Source organism: Balaenoptera ricei, chromosome 5 (genome assembly GCF_028023285.1).
Source record: "Balaenoptera ricei isolate mBalRic1 chromosome 5, mBalRic1.hap2, whole genome shotgun sequence".
NCBI lineage: Eukaryota > Metazoa > Chordata > Mammalia > Artiodactyla > Balaenopteridae > Balaenoptera > Balaenoptera ricei.
In genome coordinates this window covers 109874432-109900060 of record NC_082643.1, presented here as the reverse complement: position 1 = coordinate 109900060, position 25629 = coordinate 109874432, and the positions used below count along the sequence as shown (strand labels likewise).

Here is a 25629-nt window from a genome sequence, read left to right as displayed (position 1 = left end):
TCTTTATTGAATTGAGGAACTAGAACTTTTATCTCAACTTTCTTTCCTATTTTTTTTCCCCTCATTAAATGTTCTTTCAAATTTAATTTTCTTTAAGTTCCTGTTTAGATCACTTGGGTTTTTTTTCTGAAAGTGATAGTTTTCATTTATAGTTTTAAGATTTTGTGTTTCAGATCATTCTATATAATGCCACCACCTCAGTTTGAGCTTCCAAGATGTGACCCATACAATATCCTGCCCTCACACCTCACATGATTGCCTGTGTACCATTGTCCTTCATCTCTACTCCCAGCAGGCAAGACCGTACCTTGAGTCAGTCCTTCCCATCTTCTGCTCTCATTTTTCTACCTTTGCCATTTTTCATTTTCACCAAACCTCCTTGCAGTTATCACTATTTCTGGTCCCTTTTCACCTTTACTTCTTTATCTTGTCTTAGCTTGCCATCTGTATTATGTGTTTACCTTCTTCCTTATCTTAGAACTCATTTTGCATAGATATTCATAGTACCCCAATTTCTTTCTCCTGAAATAACCTTATCAAATCTCCAGCCACTTGTGAGCCCAGTTGTACTTTTCTCTCACTCCTCTTACATTCTTTCATCTAAAAAGGAAAAGAGTTTGTTGATCTGCTACTGTGTCAGACAACGTGTTAGTCACTAGGTAACTGATGATTACATTAAAAGTGTATAGACCTTCAAAACTGTGCTGTCTTATTCTTAAACAGTTGATCTGTTGGAAAATAAAAATTACATCATGATATAGATTGTGCCCACCAAAATTTTATATTATTACTAATCTCAGCAGGCCCCATGATGTTACAAATAACCCCAAGTTGATTTTCTGTTCTTTCTCCATAGTCATGATTCAGAACATTTCTACTTTTCTCAAATTTCTGAACTCAGTTTCAAAGACCTTATGTTTGAACCAGACCGTCAAGACAATTTGTCCCTAGCTCCCAATTTCCCCTTCACTTCAAAATTTCTTTATATCTTCATCCAAGCTTTTTCTTCTCCTAGTCTGTGTCAGAAGAAGGATTGCTTCTTTCTGCCAAAGGTAAACTTTTCCAGCTGTTTTTCCTGATGCACATGGGAGAAATTCTAGAGAAAAACACAAGATGAAAAGAAATTGTTATTTAATGTGTTGTTTTATTACACATTTATCCTGTTATTCTATGTATTTGATTTTTATGTAGTTAATGTAGACTTTGAAAAGCTCTTTTAAAATATCATTTGTACTATATGTTAATAAGTTTAGTGGGGTATATTATTTTGTTATTAAAACATTGTGTTAATCAAATATAAAGTGGAGTTGGTGTTTTTTTTTACTCAGAGAGACTGGTGGTGGTGGCTGAACACTGTGAACAGAGTCTAGAAGACTTGCTTCGAGAAGGGAAACCTGTGAGGTACTGTATAATATCAGGACAATTACATGAAAAGCAGAAATTGGCAAACAAAAGGCATTTTAACTAGAAACTGCAGGATTTTAGTTTCTTCTGTTACTTGTTTAATGATAAAATCCAGGTGTAAATTTTCATTTTAGGAAATTTAATTCACAGGCCTCATAGAAATTCAACATTGACATTATCCAGTGTTCAGCTTTTGTGAGGTAAGCATTCTGCACTTGACAAAAAATTGCTAAAGAGGATATACAGGAAAATTTGAAATCTTTTTAGTACCAAGCATTTCTCTAGCTGAGTTTAAGAGTATTTCCTGAGAGAAGTACATGGTAGCTTCTCACAGGGCACTGGTATTCTTAGGGACATAGTGAACTGTGTAGAAGGCTAGATTGAAGAATAGAGAGAAATAATAATCGTGGCTTGGGTGGGATATAATCATACAGTTTAAATTCAGTTATTTCAGTGACACATGAAATTTACTTTCTAAGGCATTTTTGGCAAGAAAAGTGGTCTAAACTTTCTTACAAATATACTATTAAATGAGCTTCTTCACAGATTTTCTGAAATTATCTTAAAATTATGAAAAATGTTTCTTTAATGAATTAAGCTGTACTAAACCAGTGAAAAATATTTGCCATGAGCCTTTATAGGATTGTAATTATCCATCCTAGATTAAAGAAATATTCTTATTCTTGGTCAATACTCTTTAATCATTGCTGTATTATAGATGAAGATAAATCTTTTGCAAGGGAGGAAAAATGTGTATCTTACTAAATGGTAGTAATTTAATAGCAGCAGAACAAATAAATTGAATAAAAGTACTTTCCTTGCTACTTTAAATGGTTTGGTTTTAAGTGGTCGCTGGAATGAAAGATGCAGATATCAAGTATCCAGTTGCCTCACTTGATTTTTTAGAAAAGTCTAATCTGACCATGGTGATAAAAGTGACTTTTCTATATATTTAACCTATCTTAGTAAATATGTTTTTATAGGTATAATTTTTGCATGTCACAAATCTTTAATTGTATTTTTTTAAGAACATATTACTCTTTGCCCACCAGTTTAAATTTACACTTTAATTTATAGGCCACTAATGCAAAAAAAAAAAAAAAGTTCTCTGTGAAAGCTAGTTGACATTAAAATTGAAAACTAATTGTAGTCATGTCTTTAGGAATTTTAACTGAGTTTGGGTTAAATTTGTATAAAGATTTACAATGCAATATGTATGATGAAAAAGCCACTAACTAGCTAGGCAGCCTTGGACCAGTCTCTTAATCATTTTCCGTATCTGTAGAACAAGGAGTTTTACTTGAACTAGGGATCATTCTAGAGGAAGTTATTGTCAACTTTATATTTTATTTAATATGAATTACGTGTGATAATATATTAATCAATTGCCTTTATAAGCATATGTTTTCTTATACTAATATATTATACTAGTATATTAACCTACTATTCCCCATGACTTAAATGGTAGATTTTTTTTGACAGAAGAACCCATGACAAGTCTAAGTGCAAAATTCAGTGCTATAATATAAAAGGCAAGTTGTTTTAGAAACATCTATTTTATGATCCAGCAATCCTCCTCCTAGGTAGAGGATCTCCTTAAATTTGTGCCCAAGAGGTACATCATTTGCCTCCCTGTAGTCCCAGCCCTGCTTTGGCATTTAATCAAGAGAAAGGAAAAATGCATGCCCACCAAAATATTTGCACAAGTATGTTCCCAGAAACATTATTCATAGTAGCCCCAAACTGGGAAGAACTCAAATGTCCATCAGTGGGAGAATGGGTAAGCAGATTGTGGTATATTAAACAACAATAAAATGGAATAAACTACTGATACAACAACATGATGAACCTTAGAAATATTATGCTGAGCAAAAGAAGCCAGACACAAGAATCATATTCTTCCATTTATATGAAGTTCTAGAACAATCAAAACTCAACTACGGTGATAGATGTAAAAATAGTGCTTAACTCTGGTTGAGAAGAGGGCAAGTACTGAACAGTACAAGTACTGATTCAAAATAGCCGTGACTGAACTATTTGGGGAATGGAAATTTTTACATCTTGATTAGGATATTACTTACATGGTGCACGTTCTTGCAAAACTTGTCAAAATTCACTGACGTATACACTTAAGAGTGTGCATTTTGCCTATGTAAGTTATACCTCAAAAATTTTTTAAAAGCCTGTTGAGTTACTTGGCTTGAGTTGTGAGTCTCTCATATAGCAACAGTGTTATGTTGTTAATGAAGATGCTTCATCCAGTGGCATACTTGTTTGTATTTCTTTGTTTCTATAAGAAGAAATAGCATGAATTAGTTATTGCTGCTTAACAAATTACCTCAACACTTAGCAGCTTAAAACAATAATAAACATTTATCAATTTATACAATTTCCCTGGGTCAGGAATTCAAGAACATTTAGCTGGGTGGTTTTAGCTCAGGATCTCATGACATTGCAGTATATCAGCTGGGGCTGTAGTCATCTGAAAGCTTGACTGGGGATTCAGTTAACTGTTTCTAAGTTAGCTCACTCATTTGGTGCCAGTTGTTGACAGGAGGTTTATTTCCTCCCTACCTTGAGGGCCTTTCCATAGACCTCTTGGCTATTCTCACAATATAGTGGGTGGCTTCTCTCAGAGTGAGTGAGTGAGCAATCTAAGAGATGAGAGAAAGCAAGGTGGAAGCGGCAATGCCTTTTATGACCTCTCCTGAGGAGCCACACATTGCTATAGCTCATTGGATACAGAGGTCAGCCATTAATTGTATTCAGTGTGGGAGAGGACGACACAAGAATGTAAATCCCAGGAGTCAGGGGGCATTGGAGCATCTTAGAGTCTGGCTGTCACAGAAGTCTTGGAGATCATACAAGTACTTAAAAAAAAAAAAAAAAAAAAAAGAGGGAAAAGGTAGGAATGAAATACTAAATCAACATTAACACTAACTGGAAAATAAAGTTCCTAAAATTATTCAGTACTCGTTAGGGTACTTGGGACAGAAAAAAGGAAGAAGTTTACACTATGAAGAGAGGACAGATTATTAAGGGAATATCCAGAAGTACCAGAGGACTTAGCTATGCTACGATTAGAATTGCTCTACATCATGTAAATTGATGTTACCCATGGTCTTGTGCTCCCAGCCATTCCAGAGGACTCTACAAGCCACAAGTAGAGTAGGTCTTGTCATCAGGATGGTAGTAACTGTAGGATGTTCCCTCTGATCTCCACATTTCCCTCTTTGCCCATATCTGTCCTTCCTTTACTTACTGAAAAGAACTAAAGGAGAGAGAAGCTGGTGACTCAGAAGACAAATTTCCATTTTCATCATTTTACCTCACTCTACCCTTTTACTTTATTTACTTTTGATTGTACTATATAAGGATATAATTGCCATTGCTTTGTCAATAAGATTAAGTCCATTAGCTCATGAAAAGTTTTACTTTTCTGTGCTTGTCATCATTTATCGTTGTTTTAGAGATAATCTCATAGCAATGGATACCAATAGCCTCAACAGTGTAAAGGTATAAAGAAGCCACCTTTCTTCAATACCCTTGTATATGTCTTCATGAGGATAAAATGTTATAGATGGAAGCATATTCTTTGAGTAGGTAGCAGAACATCAATAGGATTAAATGCAGATTTCATACTGTCTTTCATGACATTTACATAGTTTTTTTCATTTATTTAAAATAGAACATATGGTAGTCTTATGGGTCTTTGTAATTTCTTCAAGTGAGATATTTTTAAACATTTTTGTAAAGTATGTATTGTTTTTAATCATTCTGGTAATAGATTAAAATTCAATATTTTCCTTGTTCATTTTGGGATATAACATTCAGCACTTACTGCCTTTGAGTAGAAATGATTCTGTCAGGTTCAGTTCCAAGTTGTTATCTGATCCATCCATCTAAATTAGCTTTGTTGAAAACTATTTGACTTTCCACATATTTGGATTACATTAGTCTCCAATACCAGAGCAGGTTTCATGTGCAGAATTGATGTGTTGCAGTTTTAATTAATTCTATAACCTATTTATGGAAAGTGAGAAGATGTTCTTATGGCTTATAAATCAGTTCTTTCCCCTACTGCCAAAAGTAAGCACCCTGCACCTGTAAGAAAGGCTGATGCAAAGTAAACAGGAAATCTGTTTAGATGGGATTGCTATTTGAAATCCATGATTTTTACTTGTACATCTGTCTCTAACTGTTGCAAAACTGTAAGCTGCCAGTTGTCTGGTAGTTATTTGCAGTTCATTGTCCAAACTTAAGCATCATTTAAGGCATGTATCTTACTGGATTTATATTTTGAAGAAAATTTTGCGTCTTCTGTAAAATTTGTGGGATGGGGGATAGAGGAATGAAAACTAGAAACTTAGAGAAGAGTCTTGTATCAATTTACTCCCTAACTTTTTTCATGATAAATTTAATATCACTTAATTAAGCAATATTGTACTAAAACATTATGGTAGTAATTCGTATTACAAATGTATTGTAACTTAAGACTGTCTTGAGGTTTCAGATCTCACTAGAAAATTAAGCGTTCTTTCTTGTTATAATTTTAATAGCCATAAAACCCTTTTGAGAATTCATGTTATCCAAACCAAAAATAATAATTTTGTGCTATGACCTGGAGCTTATAATTGAGTCAGTCTTTTATGAAATAATGTTATTTGTGAGGGTAGTTTGCTAACCTGATTTGAAAGAGAAAACTCATTTTCTTTAGAGTCTATTCAAGCTTGAATATGAGGAATTAATTTTGGAGAAAGCTTCTCTCTTTTATATGGCTTTTATATGTTACTTGTGCCAGAGTTCTCTCTTGCCAGTATCCTCTCCAGTTTCAGTTAAATGATCAAAATTATTTGCTGGAAACATAGAAGCATGGGATTCAATTAAACTCTTATAACCAGTACATTTCAAGAAAAAAAGTACAGCGTTTGAAAGATTTGTTTGAAATCATCTCATATTTGGTGCCTGTGAATCTATTTAATTGCTACCCTAAAGCCAGATTCAAGGTACTAAAAAGTGGAGAAATTTAAATTTCATCTCATTTCTAAAATATTTTCCAGAAAATGTTAAAAAAGAGATACACCTTTTGTCACTCCTATTAAAACAAGCATGAGGGAAATGGTTTGTCTTTTAAGTCTAGGTGCTATTTGGAAAGCATTTCCCGTTTGTGTTATTCAGCGCATGTACTTTTTCTTAATCTATAAAAGTGCCAGCAAGTATAGTTCATAGACAGATATTCAGCAGAGTTTTGGTACTTGCAGTAAAGCTCCTGCATTGTCCTTACATTTGCAAGTGAAGGCAGGGTGAGTAGTGCAGGCAAGTTTCTTCAATAAAATGTAGTTTGTCATATGTTTTTAGGGTTATGGTTTTGAAAATTTACCAGAGAACCATCAACATTGCAGAGGTTATACATGAGACTTTGATGGGAAGCAGGCTATGTCTGCAGCTGTTCACTAGCTTGATGGAAAACATGATCTGACTTACTCGGATGAGTAAGTTTTATTTGCCCTTATTAAATGATTGCCTACTCACTGAATTAGATACTCCAAAGAATTTTGAACACATTCTAGAATACGCTCCACAGATGGATAATGAGCCACAGGTCATAGTCATCAGAAATAGATAGTAGATACTCTTATTTTAGAATATAACCTGGTGGTAGAAGTTAAGGCTCTTATACATTTTTTGCCTTCAAGGGCCCTATTTTCAAAATGCATTTGAAATTACCACAGTATAGTCAAGTAACTTAAGATTTATGTAACTGATGTATATTTTTCTTCCAGTTTTACTTGTCTTGTTTAAAGACAGAAAATAATACCAAAAAAAGATGCTTTTCACCAGGCATGGAATCTTGCAGCGATCTTTTGCTTTCTCCCTCTCTTGTATCCTTTATCCTATTTGCCAGTCAAGTATTGTTAATACCACCTTGGTGATACTTCTCTTGTCTCTGCTGTCCTCTACATTGTTTAATTCAGGCTTCAGTAACAAAGAGCTTGACTATTGCATTGCAGCATTCTCCTAACTGATCTTCCTGCTTTTAGTCTTTCCATACTCCAGTTACTCCTACTTTCTTTTTTTTTTTTTTTTTTTTTTTAATATTTTATTTATTTATTTATTATTTTTGGCTGTGTTGGGTCTTCGTTTCTGTGCGAGGGCTTTCTCTAGTTGCGGCAAGCGGGGGCCACTCTTCATCGCGGTGCGCGGGCCTCTCACTATCACGGCCTCTCTTGTTGCAGAGCACAGGCTCCAGACGCGCAGGCTCAGTAGTTGTGGCCCACGGGCCCAGTTGCGCCGTGGCATGTGGGATCTTCCCAGACCAGGGCTTGAACCCGTGTCCCCTGCATTGGCAGGCAGACTCTCAACCACTGCGCCACCAGGGAAGCCCCTACTCCTACTTTCTGCTGCTATATTAATATTGTTATAGATGAGTCCATTCCCTGCTCAAAAACATTTTGTGGTTCTCCATTTGTGTGTGTGTGTGAAGAAAATGCATTTTATAGGCATAGGACCTGACTTCAAACTCTCTAAATTACTTCCAGGTTATCTAAATTGTTCAAGTATTTTCATTGTTGCCAATATATGGTTGAAGAAATTGAGTGCCAGACAATTGAAATATACCTTGTTGAAGACCAAGCTGTCTTTTTGCCCAGTGTAGATAGCACAGTGTACATAACACTTCTTCAAGTAATTCACTTACCTCTGTCTGCCTCTATACCATGCCACTGAACCAAAGCACAAATTGTATTTTTCTCCTCCAAATTCCTTTATTACATTGTATCTCTCTAGTTGTAAGGTACCTTTCCCCTCCTAGATTATAATTGTTTTCCTTGCAATTATTTAATTAAGGAAGGTATGGTTTACTTTCCCTTAATTAACCATACATTTTTAACATGCATACAGTATTTTTTATTTTTTCTGTCTCCCGAAATTGTTAGCATAAGAGTTTGCATATAGTTAATGTGTTATAAATTAACTATTAAATGAACGAATTATGTTTTTAGTTTAGTCATGCAGTTTGAATTCTATTTCCCTATTATCTTCATTTTAATCATGTGTCATAATTATATTTCCCAAACAAATGAGTTTTGGTGAAAGTATAATGCAAATGTATCTTGGTAATTAGTTTATTATTTTCTTGGAAATATATTTATTTCCGAGATTTATTATTTTCTTTAAAAATGGAATGATTCGAGGAAACAAATTGTCGATTTCCTTTCTCATGACTCTGGGGAAGAATCCACTTCTAAGCTCATTCAGGTTGTTGGCAGAATTCAGTTCCTTGCAACTGTAGGAATGAGGTCCCTGTTTCCTTGATTACTATCAATGAGGGGCTGCTCTCAGCTCCTGGAAGCCATCTGCATTCCTTATCATGTGGCTTTCTCCATCTCCAAAGCCTGCAATGGATAATATCCCTTGTATCACATCTTGCTCATGCCTGGAATCTCTCTTATTTCCTCTGTCTCTAACCTCTAGATCCAGATTTCAAGGGCTCATGTGATAAGGTCAGCTGCACCATAGAATATAATGTGATCATGAGGGTAAAATCCATCGTATTCATAGTCTTGGGGATTATGCCAGGTGTACATCAGGGTACAGGGATTTGGGGAACCATCTTAGAATTCTGCCTACCTCAATTTGGTTAGTAAAGATCTGGGAAAATTTTTTAGTCTTATGGCAAGTGTCATATTTGGTGTTCTCTTTCGTATTAGTAAATCATTTTGGCTGAGATGGTGGGAACTGTGATGTGTCAGGGGTCACCAAGACCACTCCCAGCTTCAGTGATTCAATAGAAGCACTCACAGGACTCAGATGTTATTATACTCATGGTTACGTTATACTCATTGCAGCAAAAGGGTGCAAAGCAAAATCCAACAAAGAGAAAACAACGGGGCGAAATATGGAGGAAACCAGGCACAAGCTTTCCAGAGTTCTCTCCCAGGAGAGTTGTAGAAGATGTCCTTAATTTCTCCAGCACAAAAATTTTGACAACATGCACAAAGTATTGCCTATTAGAGAAGCTGGCCTGAGCCTAGGAGTGAGAATTTTTGTTGGGGGTTGGTCACAAAGGTACATAATGCCTGTGTGGCTGATTGCAGTTAATGATGCTCCAGACCACCCCCCCCCCCAACACAGAAGGAAGCAGGTGTTCAACATAAATCACATTGTTTGCACAAACTATCTGGACAAGCTAGAGTGATTCAAGGCTTCAAATGGGCAAAACACTCTTATCAGTTAGAGCATTCCAAGAGCATAATTCCCCAAAGCCCACAAAGGGCCAGACAGGAAAGTAGGTGCTTTGGGGAGAATGTGCAAGATTTGAAACTGATGTGAGATTCCTTTTTGAGGAGGTATCAAAGTAGATTTTATGGCTGCGCCAGTAATTCATGAAATGTGTGTGACTTTATAGACTAATGGTTGCTGGTCTTGTTCAGCTAGGGTTTGTGTAAAGCCTTTTTTTTCATTCATCAGCAAAGTATTAGCTCTCCATTGTTGCTGTAACATATTGCCACAAATTTAGCAGGTTAAAGTAACACAAATTTATTATCTCATAGTTCTATAAATCAAAAGGCTATTGGGCTTGGGTGGTTTCTCTGCTTCAGGTCTAACAAAGCCAAAATCAAGGTGTTGGTGGGGCTACATTTCCCCTGGAGGCCCCAGGGGAGAATCCATTTCTAGGCTTATTCCCGGTGTTGGTAGAATTTAATTCCATGCAGTTGTAGGACTGAGATCCCTGTTTCCTTGCTGGCTGCTGTCCAGGAGTCGTTCTTAGCTTCTAGAAGCCACCACCATTCCCTGGCTCATGGCCCCATTTCTTCATCTTCAAAGCTAGTAGCAGCAGGCCTGGTCCTTCTGATACTTTGAAACTCTGACCTCTTCTGTCACTCTCTCTGACTCTTTTGCTTTGCTCTTCTACTTTAAGGGTTCACATGATTATGGTGGCCCACCTTGATAATTTGGGGTACTCTCCCTACTTTAAGATTAGCTGATTAGCAACCTAATTCCATCTGCAAAGTCCCTGTACAGTAGTACCTAGACTAGTGATTGAATTAAAACCCAGGTGACAGGAATCTTGGGAGGATTCTGCCTACCACATTCTTTTTTTTTTTTTTAATTTATTATTATTTATTTATTATTTATTTTTGGCTGTGTTGGGTCTTAGTTTCTGTGGGAGGGCTTTCTCTAGTTGCGGCAAGCGGGGGCCACTCTTCATCGCGACGCGTGGGCCTCTCACTGTCGCGGCCTCTCTTGTTGCGGAGCACAGGCTCCAGACGCGCAGGCTCAGTAGTTGTGGCTCACGGGCCTAGTTGCTCCGCGGTATGTGGGATCTTCCCAGACCAGGGCTCGAACCCGTGTCCCCTGCATTGGCAGGCAGATTCTCAACCACTGTGCCACCAGGGAAGCCCTACCACATTCTTTATACAGATAATTACCAAAGTCTTCCCTCCTCGCTAATATCTAAGTTTCATATTATTAATTATACCTCAATCTCTAAAAAGCTAAATGAGGGAATTCCCTGGTGGTCCAGTGGTTAGGACTCCGTGCTTTCACTGCTGTGGGCCTAGGTTTGATCCCTGGTTGGGGAACTAAAATCCCACAAGCTGTGCAGCATGGCCAAAAAAAAAGATAAATGATTAATTAACTAAGCAATAATCCTTTCAACAGTTATAAGCATGTTTAACCTCTGTATTTTTGATGAAAGAAATTTTTCTGAGTCACTCGAGTTGCCAGTTATCTTCAGAAAAAAAAAAATATCAAACTTTAATAAAGTTTAAATTCAAACTTTATTATATGCTATTTTCCAGAATTATAGTCAAGAGTAAAGTAAGCCCTTTGTTTATTATTATAAAATTCTTATTGTGGAGAGGGAACTACTTCAGTGTCCATGTACAAAAAGGATGGCCAGAAACCATGTAAATATGTTGGCATAGAATGCTGACCTATCTGTTATTTTCCATTAGAGACACTTTTTTTTAAGCCAAATACATCCTCAATTGAAATTTTTAGTGAAGTAATAGATGCATGTTATTTTGATAGAAAGAGAGCGTGAGTGAGTGCACAAGAGTAAAGACTAGAGTGAGGAAGGAGACTAAATTTGGGATGGGGAATATTTGTAATAGAGATTATAAACTCATTTGAGTCCAGGCAGGTAATTTGAGTGAAGTGTACTGAACTGAAACTGGGTTAAACTGGAAAGCAGGTAACACATCAAGAAGATGCAGCTAATATTCAGCTCCAGCTCCTTTGTTGCCTTGTAAGAATGTGTCCCGGTGTTACCATCTCTTTCAGATTTTCAAAAGAACTCAGAATCTGGATTCTTACGTGAAATCTCTGAATTTCTAAACATTTTCAAGTAGTTAAAAAGTTTTAAAAGACCATGATCCAAACAAAACAAAATAATGGGCCGAATTTGGCCAATGGGCAGCCAATTGGCAATATCTGGTCTAAGAAGTTAAGTTGTTGCTAGAGGAAGATACTCTATGCTTTGTCTAATTTAAACAGATGGGGTCATTGGGAGAAGAAATGAAAAGTACTGGGTTTTTTAACTTTTAAGGATCATTCACTTATTTAACACATTGGAGAGAAAAAGTGAAATATCTGCATTTTCTAATTTTACTAGTGAGGTGGGAATTAAAAGATGTTTTTGTTTTAACAGCAGAATGATCTGAGAACGATAGGGCCCATCTGTGTTGGAAATTATTTTCACCTATGATAACTTCTACTTTAAGAAAATCATGTCTGTAGCCTCAGTAGTCAACTATCACAGCATTTTTTTCATTTACTCATTGTTTTGCCTCCTATTAAACAAATTAATTCCTTCAGTGAGTGAGGACACTTTAGTAAACTAACTAAGGAGGTTTGTGTTAGGAGTTGCACTGACTTTAAGGGAACACCTTGAATTTTATTCTGTGGTATTGTCTATACCCATGAAAGGCAAAAGAAGGAGGAAATAGTAATGAAATTGAAATTAACCAGTACAATTTCCTATTGGGAAATGTTTGAAAAGCAGAAACTTCTGAGTTGATAAATTATAAGGTGTCAACATGTAAAAGAACACAAATAAGTACTTGAAATCAGTCTGTAAGAGGCTCAGAGGGTTTTTTTATTGTTTTATTTTTGTCTTTTTTTTTAGCTATACTTTTTTAAGTGCTTGTGGTAACGATTACAATATACATCCTTAATTCATCACAGTCTTCCATGAATTAATATTATGCCAATTCATATATAATGTAGGATTCTTATAACAATATACTTCTGTCAGTATTTACTGTCCTCCCATCCTTTGGGTATTGTTGTCATACATTTTACAATTTATATTTACTTTATATTTATTATAAATCTGACCATACATTGTTAGTTTTTTGCTTTAAACAATTTCTTTAAAGACCTTGAGAAAAGAGGAGAAAAAATTCTTTTGCATTTAACTACGTATTTACCATTTCCTGAGCTCTTTATTCCTTTGTTTTGATCCAGGTTTCCATCTGGTCTCATTTTCCTTCAGCCTGAAAAACTTCCTTTAAAATTTCTTTTAGTGCAAGTCTGATGTTGACAAATTCTTACAGATTTTGGTGATCTGGAAATGTCTTTATATTACCTAACTTATTTTTTTCTTGGCTAGTATTTAATTATAAAAATTTCAAACATAGCAAAGTTGAAGGAATTATACAATATACCTATATCCTACAATTAACATTTTTGCCAACTTTTGCTTTATCATATATCTGTCCCTCCCACTACCTGCTCATTAACTCATTCTATTACTTTGATGCATTTCAAAGTCAGTTGCACATATGAGTACACTTTATCCCTAAATCTTTCAGCATGTATATCATTAAGTATAATTCAATATGTATGCTTATGATTTCTTTTTAGATAAAATTTATATTTAGTGAAGTACAAAAGCCTGTGTATCATTTGATGGATTTTGAAAAATGTATATACATCTCTGTAGCCCAAATACACATTAAGATTAGGTCTCTACCATCATCCTAGAAATTTTCCTAATACCTTTTCCCAGTAAATCTTTGCCATTCACCCCACCCCCAACTCCTAGAGGCAACCACTTTTCTGATTTTTTTGCCTAAGATTAATTTTGCTAATTCTAGTACTTTATATAATTAGAATTATACAGTATATACCCTTTTCTGTAAGGATTCTTTCACCCTCATGTTTCTGAGAGTCATCTATGTGGTTTCGTGTATTATAACTCATTCCTCTTTATTGTTGAGGTGTATTACATTTTATGAATATGCCATGGTTTATTTAGCAATTATCTGTTTATGAACTCCTGGGATATTTCCAGGTTTTTGGCTGTCATAACAAGTTGCTGTGAGTGTTCTCATAAGTCTTTATCTACTTATTTATTTATTTTTGGCTGCGTTGGGTCTTCGTTGCTGCGTGCAGGCTTTCTCTAGTTGTGGAGAGCAGGGGCTACTCTTCATTGCAGTGCGTATGCTTCTCATTGCAGTGGTTTCTCTTGTTGCGGAGCACGGGCTCTAGGCGCACGGGCTTCAGTAGTTGTGGCACTCGGGCTCAGTAGTTGTGGCTCGCATGCTCCAGAGCACAGGCTCAGTAGTTGTGGTGCACAGGCTTAGTTGCTCCGCAGCATGTGGGATCTTCCCGGACCAGGGATTGAACCCATGTCCCCTGCATTGGCAGGCGGATTCTTAACCACTGTGCCACCAGGGAAGTCCCTCATAAGTCTTTCTGTAGGCAAATGTTTTCACATCTCTGCGTATATATGTAGCAGTAGAAGTGATGGCTTATATATGTATAAGCATATGTGTCTGTGTATGTATACGTACAAGTATATAAGTATATGATTAATACTATTAGAAACCACCAGACCTTTTTCCAAAATGTTGTACCTTTTACATTCCTACTAACAATGTATGAGAGCTCTAGTTCCTCCATATCCTTGCCAGCAGTTGATGTTTTCATTCTTTTAGTCATAGTGAGTATGAAGTGGTATCTCACTGTAGATTTAATTTCCATTTCCATGATGACTAAAGATGTTGGGCACTTTTTGTGTACTAATTGGGCATTCATATCATGACATACATATCTGTTCAATTTGGGGGATCCCATTTTTAAGTGAGTTATTTGTCTTTTTATCATTGATTTCTAGGCATTCTTTGTACATTCTCTATATTCTCCATACATAGACTTTGCTAGATATTTTTTGCAAGTATTTTCTGCCAGTATGGCTTGTCTATTCTTAAGGTGTATCTTGATGAACAGAAGTTATTATTTATAATGAAGTCTAGTGTACCAATTTTTCCTTTTTTGGTTATTGCTGTTTTTTTTTAATTTATTTATTTTATTTACATTTTATTTTTTGGCTGCTTTGGGTCTTCGTTGCTGTGTGCGGGTGAATGGGGGCTACTCTTCATTGTGGTGCGTGGGCTTCTCATTGCGGTGGCTTCTCTTGTTGCCAAGGACGGGCTCTAGGCTCACGGGCTTCAGTAGTTTTGGCACGCGGGCTCAGTAGTTGTGACTCGTGGGCTCTAGAGCACAGGCTCCATAGTTGTGGCGCACAGGCTTAGTTGCTCCGCGGCATGTGGGATCTTCCCGGACCAGGGCTCGAACCCGTGTCTCCTGCATTGGCAGGCGGATTCTTAACCACTGCGCCACCAGGGAAGCCCGGTTATTGCTTTTTGAGAAAACTTTGCCTTCTCCCAAGTCATGAAGATATTCTCATATGTTTTCTTCTAGAGCATTATAGTTTTAGATTTTATGGTGGATCTTTGATCTTTCTCAATTTAATATTTGTATATGGTGTTCAAGTTCAGTTTTTGCCATATGGATATCCAGTTGTTTCAGCTCTATTTGTTTAAAAGATATTTCTTTTCCCATAGGATTGCTTTAGTGTTTTTATTGAAAATTAAATGGCAATGTAATTGTAGGTCTGTTTCTGGCCTTTATTTTGTTTCATTTATCTCTTTTTCTATCCTTATGCCTGTCTTAATTACTCTAACTTTATAGTAAATCTTGAAGTCAGGAAATATAAGGTTCCCAACTTTGTTCTTTTGTTTCAAGATTGCTTTAACTATCCTTGATTGTTTGCATTTCCAGATAAATTTTATAATAACCTTCTCAATTTCTAAAAATGTCTGTTGGTATTCTGATTGGGATTGCATTGCATCTACGGGCAATTTTGGGAACAACTGACATCTTAACAATATTGAGTCTTCCAATAAATGAACATGTTGTTTCTCTCCAAATTTTTTTTAAAATTTATTTATTTAATTTATTTTTGGCTGTGTTGGGTCTTCATTCTTGTGCGTGGGCTTTCTCTAGTTTTGGCAAGTGGAGGCTACTCTTTGTTGCAGTGTGCGGGCTTCTCACTGCGGTGGCTTCTCTTGTTGTGGAGCACAGTCTCTAGGCACAGGCTTCAGTAGCTGTGGCACGCGGGCTCAGTAGTTGTGGCTCGCAGGCTCTAGAGCTCAGGCTCACTAGTTGTGGTGTATGGGCTTAGTTGCTCCATGGCATTTGGGATCTTCCTGGACCAGGGCTCGAACCTGTGTCCCCTGCATTGGCAGGTGGATTCTTAACCACTGCGCCACCAGGGAAGCCCTCTCTCCAGATTTTTAAGTCTTCTTTATCTCAGCAATATTTGATAGTTTACAGTGTAGAGTTCTTGTTCTTTTGTTAAATTCATTCCTAAGTATCTTATGTTTTGATATGACTATAGATAAATTTGTTTTATTTTCCAGTTGTTTGTCGGCTCATATGTAGAAATGCAAGCAGCATAGGCATGCAGTATGTAAAAATACAAACATGAACTAGGTCAACAAAAATAAACATAAGACCTATAGATTGTAAGAAGAAGGAAGAGGAGAAAGGATAAAAAGGGGAGGAAGAGTTGGAAACATATTTCTATTTAATGATGATATGGTTGTTTATGTGGAAAATCCTAAGGAATCTAAAAAAGTACTCTTTGAATTAATAAGTGAGTTTAGTAAGGTCACAGGAAACAAGGCCAATATAAAAATATCAGCAGTAAGTTGTTAGAATATATTGCTTACTTAGCAGTAAATCGCCCAAACTGCATAGCATCTAATTTTTTCTTAAGTGTATTAGATTAAATCTTCCTTTTGGAAGATCAAATAATCCAGTGAGGTAGAAAGTGATTATTTAATGTAGTCTTTGAATAATATTAAGGCCTAGAGCAAATTCACTAGCCCATAGTCCCTAGAACTTAGATATGAAACTATTTTAGGTAGACAGGGTGCCAGAAATCTCCAAACTGGGCGCTTGTGCTACAGCAAAGGCGACTTGACAATTTCTGTCTAGTGGTCATCTGAGAAGAGATAGTTGGAAAACTGAGATAGCCATTGTTTTTGAGGATAATAAATACTTCTTTAATCTTTTAATAAAAGGTGTGTTTGACTGAATGGAGGGTGATCCTATCTCTGTGTGGATATGGGTTTCAGTCATAGTTGCTAGCAGGGTCAGAACTTTTCTCAGAGAGCAAGATTGGATCTGATCAAATTCTTGAACGCATACTTGATTTTAGCCCCAGTGGACAGCAGAATAAAACATGGGAGAAATTGTCTTTGTTTGAAAACAGAATTGAGAGTGGAAGTTGTCAAATGTTCTTTTCTATCATAGAATAAGCCCCCATAAGATTTTAAAATTTGAGCAAGTCTGCAAGGGTAAACTTGTCAAAATATAGCAAAACTAACCCCCAGATACCTAGAAGAGTTAACTTGTCCAAAGGCATTCTTTAAAATTATTCATCTGGGGCTTCCCTGGTGGCGCAGTGGTTGAGAATCTGCCTGCCAATGCAGGGGACACGGGTTCGAGCCGTGGTCTGAGAAGATCCCACATGCCGCGGAGCAACTAGGCCAACTAAGCCCGTGAGCTACAATTACTGAGCCTGCGCGTCTGGAGCCTGTGCTCCGCAACAAGAGAGGCCGCGATAGTGAGAGGCCCGCGCACCGCGATGAAGAGTGGCCCCCGCTTGCCACAACTAGAGAGAGCCCTCGCACAGAAACGAAGACCCAACACAGCCATAAATAAATAAATAAATAAAATTTAAAATTATTCATCTGGATGTCACTATACTCTCCAAAACGATTTCAGTTTTGACATAATTAAAGGTTAGAAATTCTTTTAAGCAATAATTGGCCAAAATTTCTTGAAGCTATTTCTGGATGGAGGGTCACGTCATCATTATGCAAAAGGACCTCTCTCTACAATGTCAGCAGGCAGACATCTAGTTCACCTAAAAGCTGTTCAAGCTAAGGAGGGGAGGACTATCCCTGGCTCTTTGTATTTTTCTCTCAAAACAGACTTTTGCCCTGACAGAGTGGGCCATTTTTGCTTATTCTAATCTTACAGTAGTATTTCCTTATAGGGTTTTTGAGGAATGTTAAAAAGCCTTGAGATAATATTTATGTTGTATAGTTTGGCACATAAGCAAATATTGTCTGTGGTGTCAAAAGCAAATGACATATCGAAAAAATCAACCAAAAGCTTTACCAACAGAAACTGACTGACTTTAATAGATACTAATTAAGATGATGGTCAGTGGAATGGTAGTTATAACTTTTCCTTTCCTCTTTTAAATGTTAGTCTTGAAAAATTATGTCAATAATTAATTGGCAAAAATTTTTAGGAGCTATCTAAATGAGCTTTCTCTACATTTTTTAATAGGATGTGTTACACATTACACCCTAACCCTTGGTATATACTGAGGGAATGATATATATAAGGACTTAAATAAGTTAATGTTAGCAGCACTTTTAAGAGCTTTGTGACATTCTTTAAGTGGAGCACTTTTAAATTTAAAACATTTAATCATATCATTCATAAACAAGAGGGTTAGAGAAAAGGAAGGGACATAGTATTTTTATTGAGCACATACTATATTCTAGTTACTTTGCTATATACTTTTCATAGGTAACTTTAAGGTTATTACTCCTAGTTAGTGAGTGATCTAAGGTTTACAGAATATCAAATATCTACTAAAGTCACAGTGTAGCATAAATAGTGAACTGTGCCTCTGAAAGGCCTGTTCTCACTGTAGCCTTTCTTAGAGCAACAGTACTCCAGAATCTGCCTTTATGACAGGTCCTGTTCAAACAGCACAGTCGTTTGAGAGAATGAGCTGCTTTAAATTTCCAAGTTCAATGAGTCCTATCCATTAATTATCAGACTATCTTGATGGCTCTGTGGGGATTTCTTTGTTTCCTGGCATTTTTATCAAACTAGAAACCAGAGAACCCAGTGCTTTCACTTTGTCAGACAAAGAAGCAAGCAAAACTTGTTTTTTTATGACAAAAATTATTGGTATACTCATGGCAAACTGGTTTCTCTTGTAAGATAGTTGGGGTGGAGAAATGAACACTATATATACTACAAAACAATATACATGGGGTTCATGAGTTCTTATTTTATTTTGGCCTCCTCAGCCACCTATTTCAATTATTTATGCAAATGCAAAGTTTAAATTAGAAATGATTTATTTATCCTAAATTATTCAGGACCTCAAAAGGGAAGGACTAGACAAAAATAATGATGATGGTAGCAACAGCATAATTGCAGAATTTTGTGCAATACTTTGTTCTAGACATTGTCCTAAGCACTCTACAATGGTTATCTTATTTTTTTCTTATAGGAGCTCTATGATGTGGTTTACTAATATTACTTCCATTTGATGTGTGAGGAAAGTTAGGCTCTTATGAGGGATCCAAGAAGTAAAGTAATTTTTCCCTGATCATACAACTAATAAGTTGTAAGAGTTCCATGTTCTCCCCTAATGATGGCAAAATGGTCATAACTCTAACTTCATATCCTCTCAGTCTTCCAGAAAGGAGCAAGCCATTTTTATTGGATGCTGTGTAAGACCTAAGATTTTCAATCAGAACAATTATTATAGCCAGGAGAAAACAATTGACAAAGGCCGGCCTGAGTCATGTTTCCACTCCTAAAGGCAGGACAAGTGAGCTGAGGAGTATAGGAGAGAGGTGGAACCTGAAATGAAAATTGTAAGTTATCATTGGAAGAAAGGGGCATGGATACCAGGAAGGGAAACAACAAATGTCTACTGCATTTTAAAGATAAAGTAACTGCTCTAAGCCTCAGTTACTATATCACTACCTGGAGCTTAAACTCTTCTCTTTTGATGTCACCATCCATGCTGTTAAACACAGAAAAGCAGTGTAGTGTAGTGGTTAAGGACATAGACTCTAAGACCAACCTGCTGGGTTTGAATCAACTCATTTCCATGAGTGCCTCTGTGCTTCAATTTTTTTACCTTCTAGGATAGTGGGGAGAATTAATGAAGTAATAGATGTGAATTACTTATAACAGCACTTGATATAGTACAAGTAAGCTGTTTCCTATTAGTAGCAGTAGTGGTAATAGAGTTGTTATTATAGCTACTATAGTGTACTAAATGATTATTTGATATTATTATCAATAAGCATTGCCTGTGCAACAGTTACAGCCTTTCTATGATGACCAATTATGATTTAAATTATGATAAAAATCTACTCAAGGATCATTCCATACTTCTTCAAGTACATATATGTTTCAGATACTGGGCTAGGTGCTAGTGTGTCTGAAGATGAAAATATAAAGTCCCAGCCTTTAAAGAAATTGCTAGCTAGTGAGTAGACAGAGCTGTAACAAACAATTAGAAAATTGCATTTTTGTGTGGGGGGGGGGGAATGTACTCACAAGAGGTGTATGCAAGTTATGTTGGTAGACAGAGTACCTCACAACCAGGAGAATCCAGAAAAGTTTTACTAAGAAAATAATGCTTGTGTTGAAGTTTAAAGGATGGATAAGTATCATCTAAGTGGACCAACTAGAAGGGCAGAGAAAATAGCAAGTGCAAAAAGACATTGGTATGCAAGCATGTGACTAAAGTAGAGGCAGAGGGTCCGTGGGAAGAGAGGTGGAGGAAATGAACTTGGAGAGCTAAGTACTAAAAACATCCATCAGAAAGCAGTGAAAGTGCTCTCCCTATTTTCCTTTCTAGAACAGTTTTGGAGGGTAGGAGAGGGCACTCTTGTTTAAGATGATGAGTCTTAATATGTGCTATTTTGGACAATGACTTAAGATGAAAAAGTGGTGGTCATATGAAGAATGAGAGATTTCCTCCTTATGAGCTCCTCCCACATTACCTAGAAGAAAGATTCTGATTTTTCTCTGCTCTAGTCATCTCAATAAATGAAAGTGTTAGCTCTCTGCTGCAAGCAATCTGGTCATTGCATTTGACCTGTGCATGCTATTAGTATCTAATTGTACTTTCTCTGTTCATATGTTAGTTTATTCACTAGCTAGACATTTTGTCAGCTGTCAATGTTGTTTGTCTTGGTGATAGGCCATAAAAAATCATTTGTTTTTTACACCATTTACCTCAGTTTCAAAGGTAGATAAGTACTTCAGAATCATCATGATAATGATGGAACATCCCCAGTTCTACCACATACATATAAGACAAACCCCAGATCGTAATTTTCATGTTTTGATAGTCTTCCTTATTAGTTTTTCCCCACAAATTTTTATTTGTTCTCCCATAATGACAGTTTTAAGAATGTGAGACTCCTCAAAAATCTGGGACTCTGTATTGTTCTTTATTTTCTTCTGAAATTTTATGTTAAATGTGTCTACAGCTTTTCTGGTAAAATACTATACTGTGTTTAGCTGTTAAAAGTCTGAAAGAGAAAATGTCCTTCAGCATATGAATAGATAAACATTATGGCATATCCATTCAGTGAAATACAAAGACATGAACTGGTAATACAGGCAACAACATGGATAAATCTTAAGAACGTCATGCTGAGAAAAAAAAAAAAGCTAGACATAAAATAGTGCTGTATCATTCCATTTATTTGAAACTCTTGAAAAGACATATTTAATCTATAGTGATAGAAAGCAGTTCAGTGTTTGCTTGGAGCCAGGGGTAGGATATGGGATTGGCTGGGAAAGGGAATAAGAGAATTTATTTTGAGATGATGCAAATGTTCTGTTTCTTGATTGAGGCAGTACAGTTGTCAAAACTCTTCTGATGATATATTTAAAATGAGTATATTTCATTGTACATAATTTGTATGTAAATAAAGATCATTTAAAGAAAGAATTACTCTGTTATAATCATGTCATGATGGAGATAAACTAGTTACCTTGATGTCATGTGTATCTTTATAGCCAGCTATACTTGTTTCCATGGCTGCTGCTACAAATTGCCACAAATTGAGCGGCTTAAAACAACAGAAATTTATTATCTCACAGCTCTGAAGGTCAGAAGTCAGAAATCAAGGTGTTGGTGCCTACTCCCTTTGGAGGTTCCTGGGAAGAATCCTTCCTTGACTCTTCTAGCTTCTGGTGTCAGTATTCCTTTGTTTCCTTTTGGCTTGTGGCCGCATCACTCCAGTATCTGCCTCCGTCTTTACATCTCCTTCTCCTCTGTGTGTCTCTCTCTTATAAGGGCACTTGACATTGGATTTTGTTCCCAACTGGATAGTCCATGATGATCTCCTCATATGCAAAGACCCTTTTCCCAAATAAGGTAACATTCACAGTTTCCAGTGATTAGGATGTAGACACATTTTGGGGGAGGGGGCACCATTTAGGCTACACAACTAACATTATTATTCATCAACATAATACTTTTCTGTGACTTGGTAAAAAATAACTGTCCTCCAATTTTTAAACAGTATTCTGGGGTCATTATGGGATTCTATGGGTAAAAGCTTTTTCTCACTCTCTCTTCTAAAAGCATGCTGAAATTAGTCTGATCTTTCTTGCGTCATAGTGTTAAGACCTGTGACTCTAGTTGAAGGTTAGGAAAAATAGACAAGACGGATTCATTCAGGTGATCTGACTTAGGAAAAAGGAGAAATGTAGGTAAACAAAGCTCCCTCGAGTTCTACATTAGGTTTGAGAACAAAGCCCTGGCTATTAAATTGTTATCTTGCCTTGTTCTACCTTCTCTATGGACCATAGGAACCTTAGTTTTGGATTCTTTGATCAAAATATGATTACTGTATCACCTCAACTTCTGATAAATAGAATAGGAAATTTTCATCAGTCATATTTCTTATAATTTGCTTGACACAGACTAACACAGCATTGAACTGAACACTTCAGTTTGATAAATTTTGTTTGCAGCAGACATTTTATTAAACAAGTGCATAAAATTAAGGCCCTCTCCTGTTCACTGTTGTGATGGATTGCCTAAAAAATGTGAACTGTTCCACTTAAAGAATGTAAATTAGCCTCAAATAAAAATTCTGAGCAGTAATAGTAATATGTTCATTCTTTGTTCACACGGTAATATGTAAATAAATTTAAGTTTAATTTAAAAAAAAACAACTTAGGAATGAGCTAGGGTACAGATTCAACCAAATACGAACCATCATAGGTTCTGTCTTAGAGAAAAGTTATAGCTTTATGTCATCCCAAATGCTGCCAGGGCTTGGCAGGTGGAACTTATTACCCAGTGCATTTGCACTGCCAGTGTCAGTAACTCTGGTGGAAAAAAAAAAAAATGGTTTTGGAGTTTTCTGTGCCAGGATAGTAAAGCTGCTTGGGAGAAGAAAACATTGATGAGGCAGAAATATACCCAGCTCACCTTGGGATCCTCCAATTCTGCTTATCAAGTGGTGATTTTATTCTCACAGAGAAATTAGAAAATCATTCTTCAGATTTAGTTGTGTCATGGAAATAATTGAAGAGCCCAGTTTACAATCTTTGTTAATTTATGGAAATATATATACAGATGTGTTGTAACAAAATGGTATTATATTGTTTATTATCAAGACCCTAGTTTTTTTTGAGGGGGACTTGGACTTTTTGTTTTGTTTTGCTTTTAAGATGATCAGCGTTCTGTGTAGGGCCAATAATAGCTCATTGATCTCCGTTTAGCCCCTGTTTGGTGTTATATTTCCCACTTTATAAAACTGCAAACTGAGGCAGGATAAAGTTGGAACACTTTCCAAGCATAGCAGATCAGTGACAGAGTCTCCTGGCTTTATGTCTGAACCTCAAACCACTAGACTATGCTTTCCATATGTATTTTGATCTTATCAAATTAATTTTCTTCTGAGAAAGGAAAGGTATCTAGTATTAAAGTTGGAAAGTTAGTTTCCCAATTTATTGTATCCCATTGAGAATTAGTCACATTCCAGACTTAGAGCTTTCAACTGGTTTTTTTGGAGTGAGAATTGAATTATAAAATATGCCCAGTCTCACAACTTATGGACAGATGGACTGTTTGGTGTTTTTTTTTAGACCTATTACAAAATAATCTTTCGGTAAGCAGTTAATCAATGCAACTTCCTTTTCAAAACATCTGAATCTGAAGCAAATTAATTGTTTTTAATAAATTTATTTTTATTTATTTATTTTTGGCTGCATTGGGTCTTTGTTGCTGTGCACGGGCTTTCTCTAGTTGCGGTGAGCAGGGGCTACTCTTCGCTGCAGTGCTTGGGCTTCTCATTGGGGTGGCTTCTCTTGTTGCAGAGCATGGGCTCTAGGCACGCAGGCTTCATTAGTTGTGGCACATGGCCTCAGTAGTTGTGGCTTGCGGGCTCTAGAGCACAGGCCCAGTAGTTGTGGCGCATGGGCTTAATTGCTCCATGGCATGTGGGATCTTCCTGGACCAGGGCTCAAACCCGTGTCCCCTGAATTGGCAGGCGGATTCTTAACCACTGTGCCACCAGGGAAGTCCCTGAAGCAAATTAATTTTTAAATTTAGTATGGGTGGGTATCCTTTTAGGCTCAAACATGTGTGCCAGTAGCAAAATGAGTTATTTCCTTTTTCAATTCCAAAATCTTTCTTGTTTTCTTTTTCCTTCAGAAGAAAATTGCTCTGTTAAGTATTGTGATATTTTTTAAAAAGTGTCAAAATTTAGTAAGTGATAAGAGGCAAATTAAGAGCATCAAAGACATTAACTCATCACTGAAAATACCCCTCTCCAAATTCTGAAATTATAAACCAGTGAATCATTAAAAGTTCTACACTAGTTTAGTTCTTTTGCCTTGAAATTATAGGACAGTTTAGGTTAAAGATAACACAGGGTTATACAGTTGTTTTATTATCTGAACATTAATCACGAGTATTTTATTTTTCCTTTCCATTTCTTAAATCACACAGTAGCTAACTATATTTCATCTGTGTTTCCTCTTTTCTTAACATTTTACCTCAGGCTAATACCAAGTAAAGAAAGTTTTAGACCAAAAGGAAAATTTCTGTGGGAATGATCAGGTTTTATAAGGTGAAAGAACATCTTGAACTCATAGAATCCAGAAATGTGTTTCCTCCTTTGGTTTGCTGACTGTATGGGTATTTTGGCTTATGGAATGGCCCTTAAATATCATGGGATTATGGGTCTGAGGAAATAGCATGTGTGGCTTTAGTTACCACCTATCTATGAATGACTTCCAAAGCTATCTCCGCAATCCTGACCTCTCATTCTCTTTCTTGGCCTCTATTTCTTGCAATCTGAATAACATCTCTTCTTGGAAACTTTGCAGGTACTGAAAAGAACTGATGGTTTGAGGCTGATAGGAATTTCTCCTCATTTTAATTTATTTTTCAACATTTTTATTGGGGTATAATTAATATACAAGAAAACTGCAAGTATTTAATATATACATTTGGTGAGTTTGGACATAAGCAGGTACCCATGAAACCATCACCACGATCAAGGTACATAATAGACATATCCATCACCTCCAAAAGTTTCCTTGAGTCCTGTTTATTTGTGTGTGATCTCACTTAACGTGAGATCTACCCGTTTAACAAATTTTTAAGAGTTCAATACAGTATTGTTAACTGTAGGCACAGTGTTGTACAACAGATCTCTAGAACTTAATGACCTTGCATAACTGAAACTTTACACCAATTGAACAGCTCCCATTTTCTTGTCTCCCTAGCTCCTGGTAACTACTGTTCTTCTCTGCTTCCATAAGTTTGACTATTTTAGATACCTCATGTAAGTGGAATCATGCAATATTTGTCCTTCTGTGTCTGGCTTATTTCACTTAGCATAATGTCCTCCAGGTTCATCAATACTGTTGTCTCAAATGGCAGGATTTTCTTTCTTTTTTTAAGACTGAATAATATTCTATTGTATGTATATACCACATTTTCTTTAACCATCTATTGATGGACATTTGGGTTGTATAAGAGAATCTTTATGGTATGTTTTAAATCTGACAGAATTAGTCCCCCTCATTGATTTTTTTCCCAGTGTTTTCTTATAT

At 36.3% G+C, this 25629-nt stretch overlaps 1 protein-coding gene across 4 annotated transcripts in view; it reads left to right on the top strand.

Annotated features, from left to right (window-relative positions):
* Positions 1 to 25629, top strand: part of TBCK (TBC1 domain containing kinase) — a 247690-nt gene that overhangs the window by 13568 nt on the left and 208493 nt on the right. For all 4 annotated transcript variants that reach the window (XR_009503344.1, XR_009503343.1, XM_059923375.1 and 1 more), the window contains exon 3: positions 1329 to 1401. Coding sequence is in view for 2 of the 4 variants with exons in the window: in XM_059923375.1 (XP_059779358.1) it covers positions 1329 to 1401 (73 nt within the window). In the remaining 2 variants the exon portion in view is untranslated. The remainder of the gene's footprint in view (positions 1 to 1328; positions 1402 to 25629) is intronic.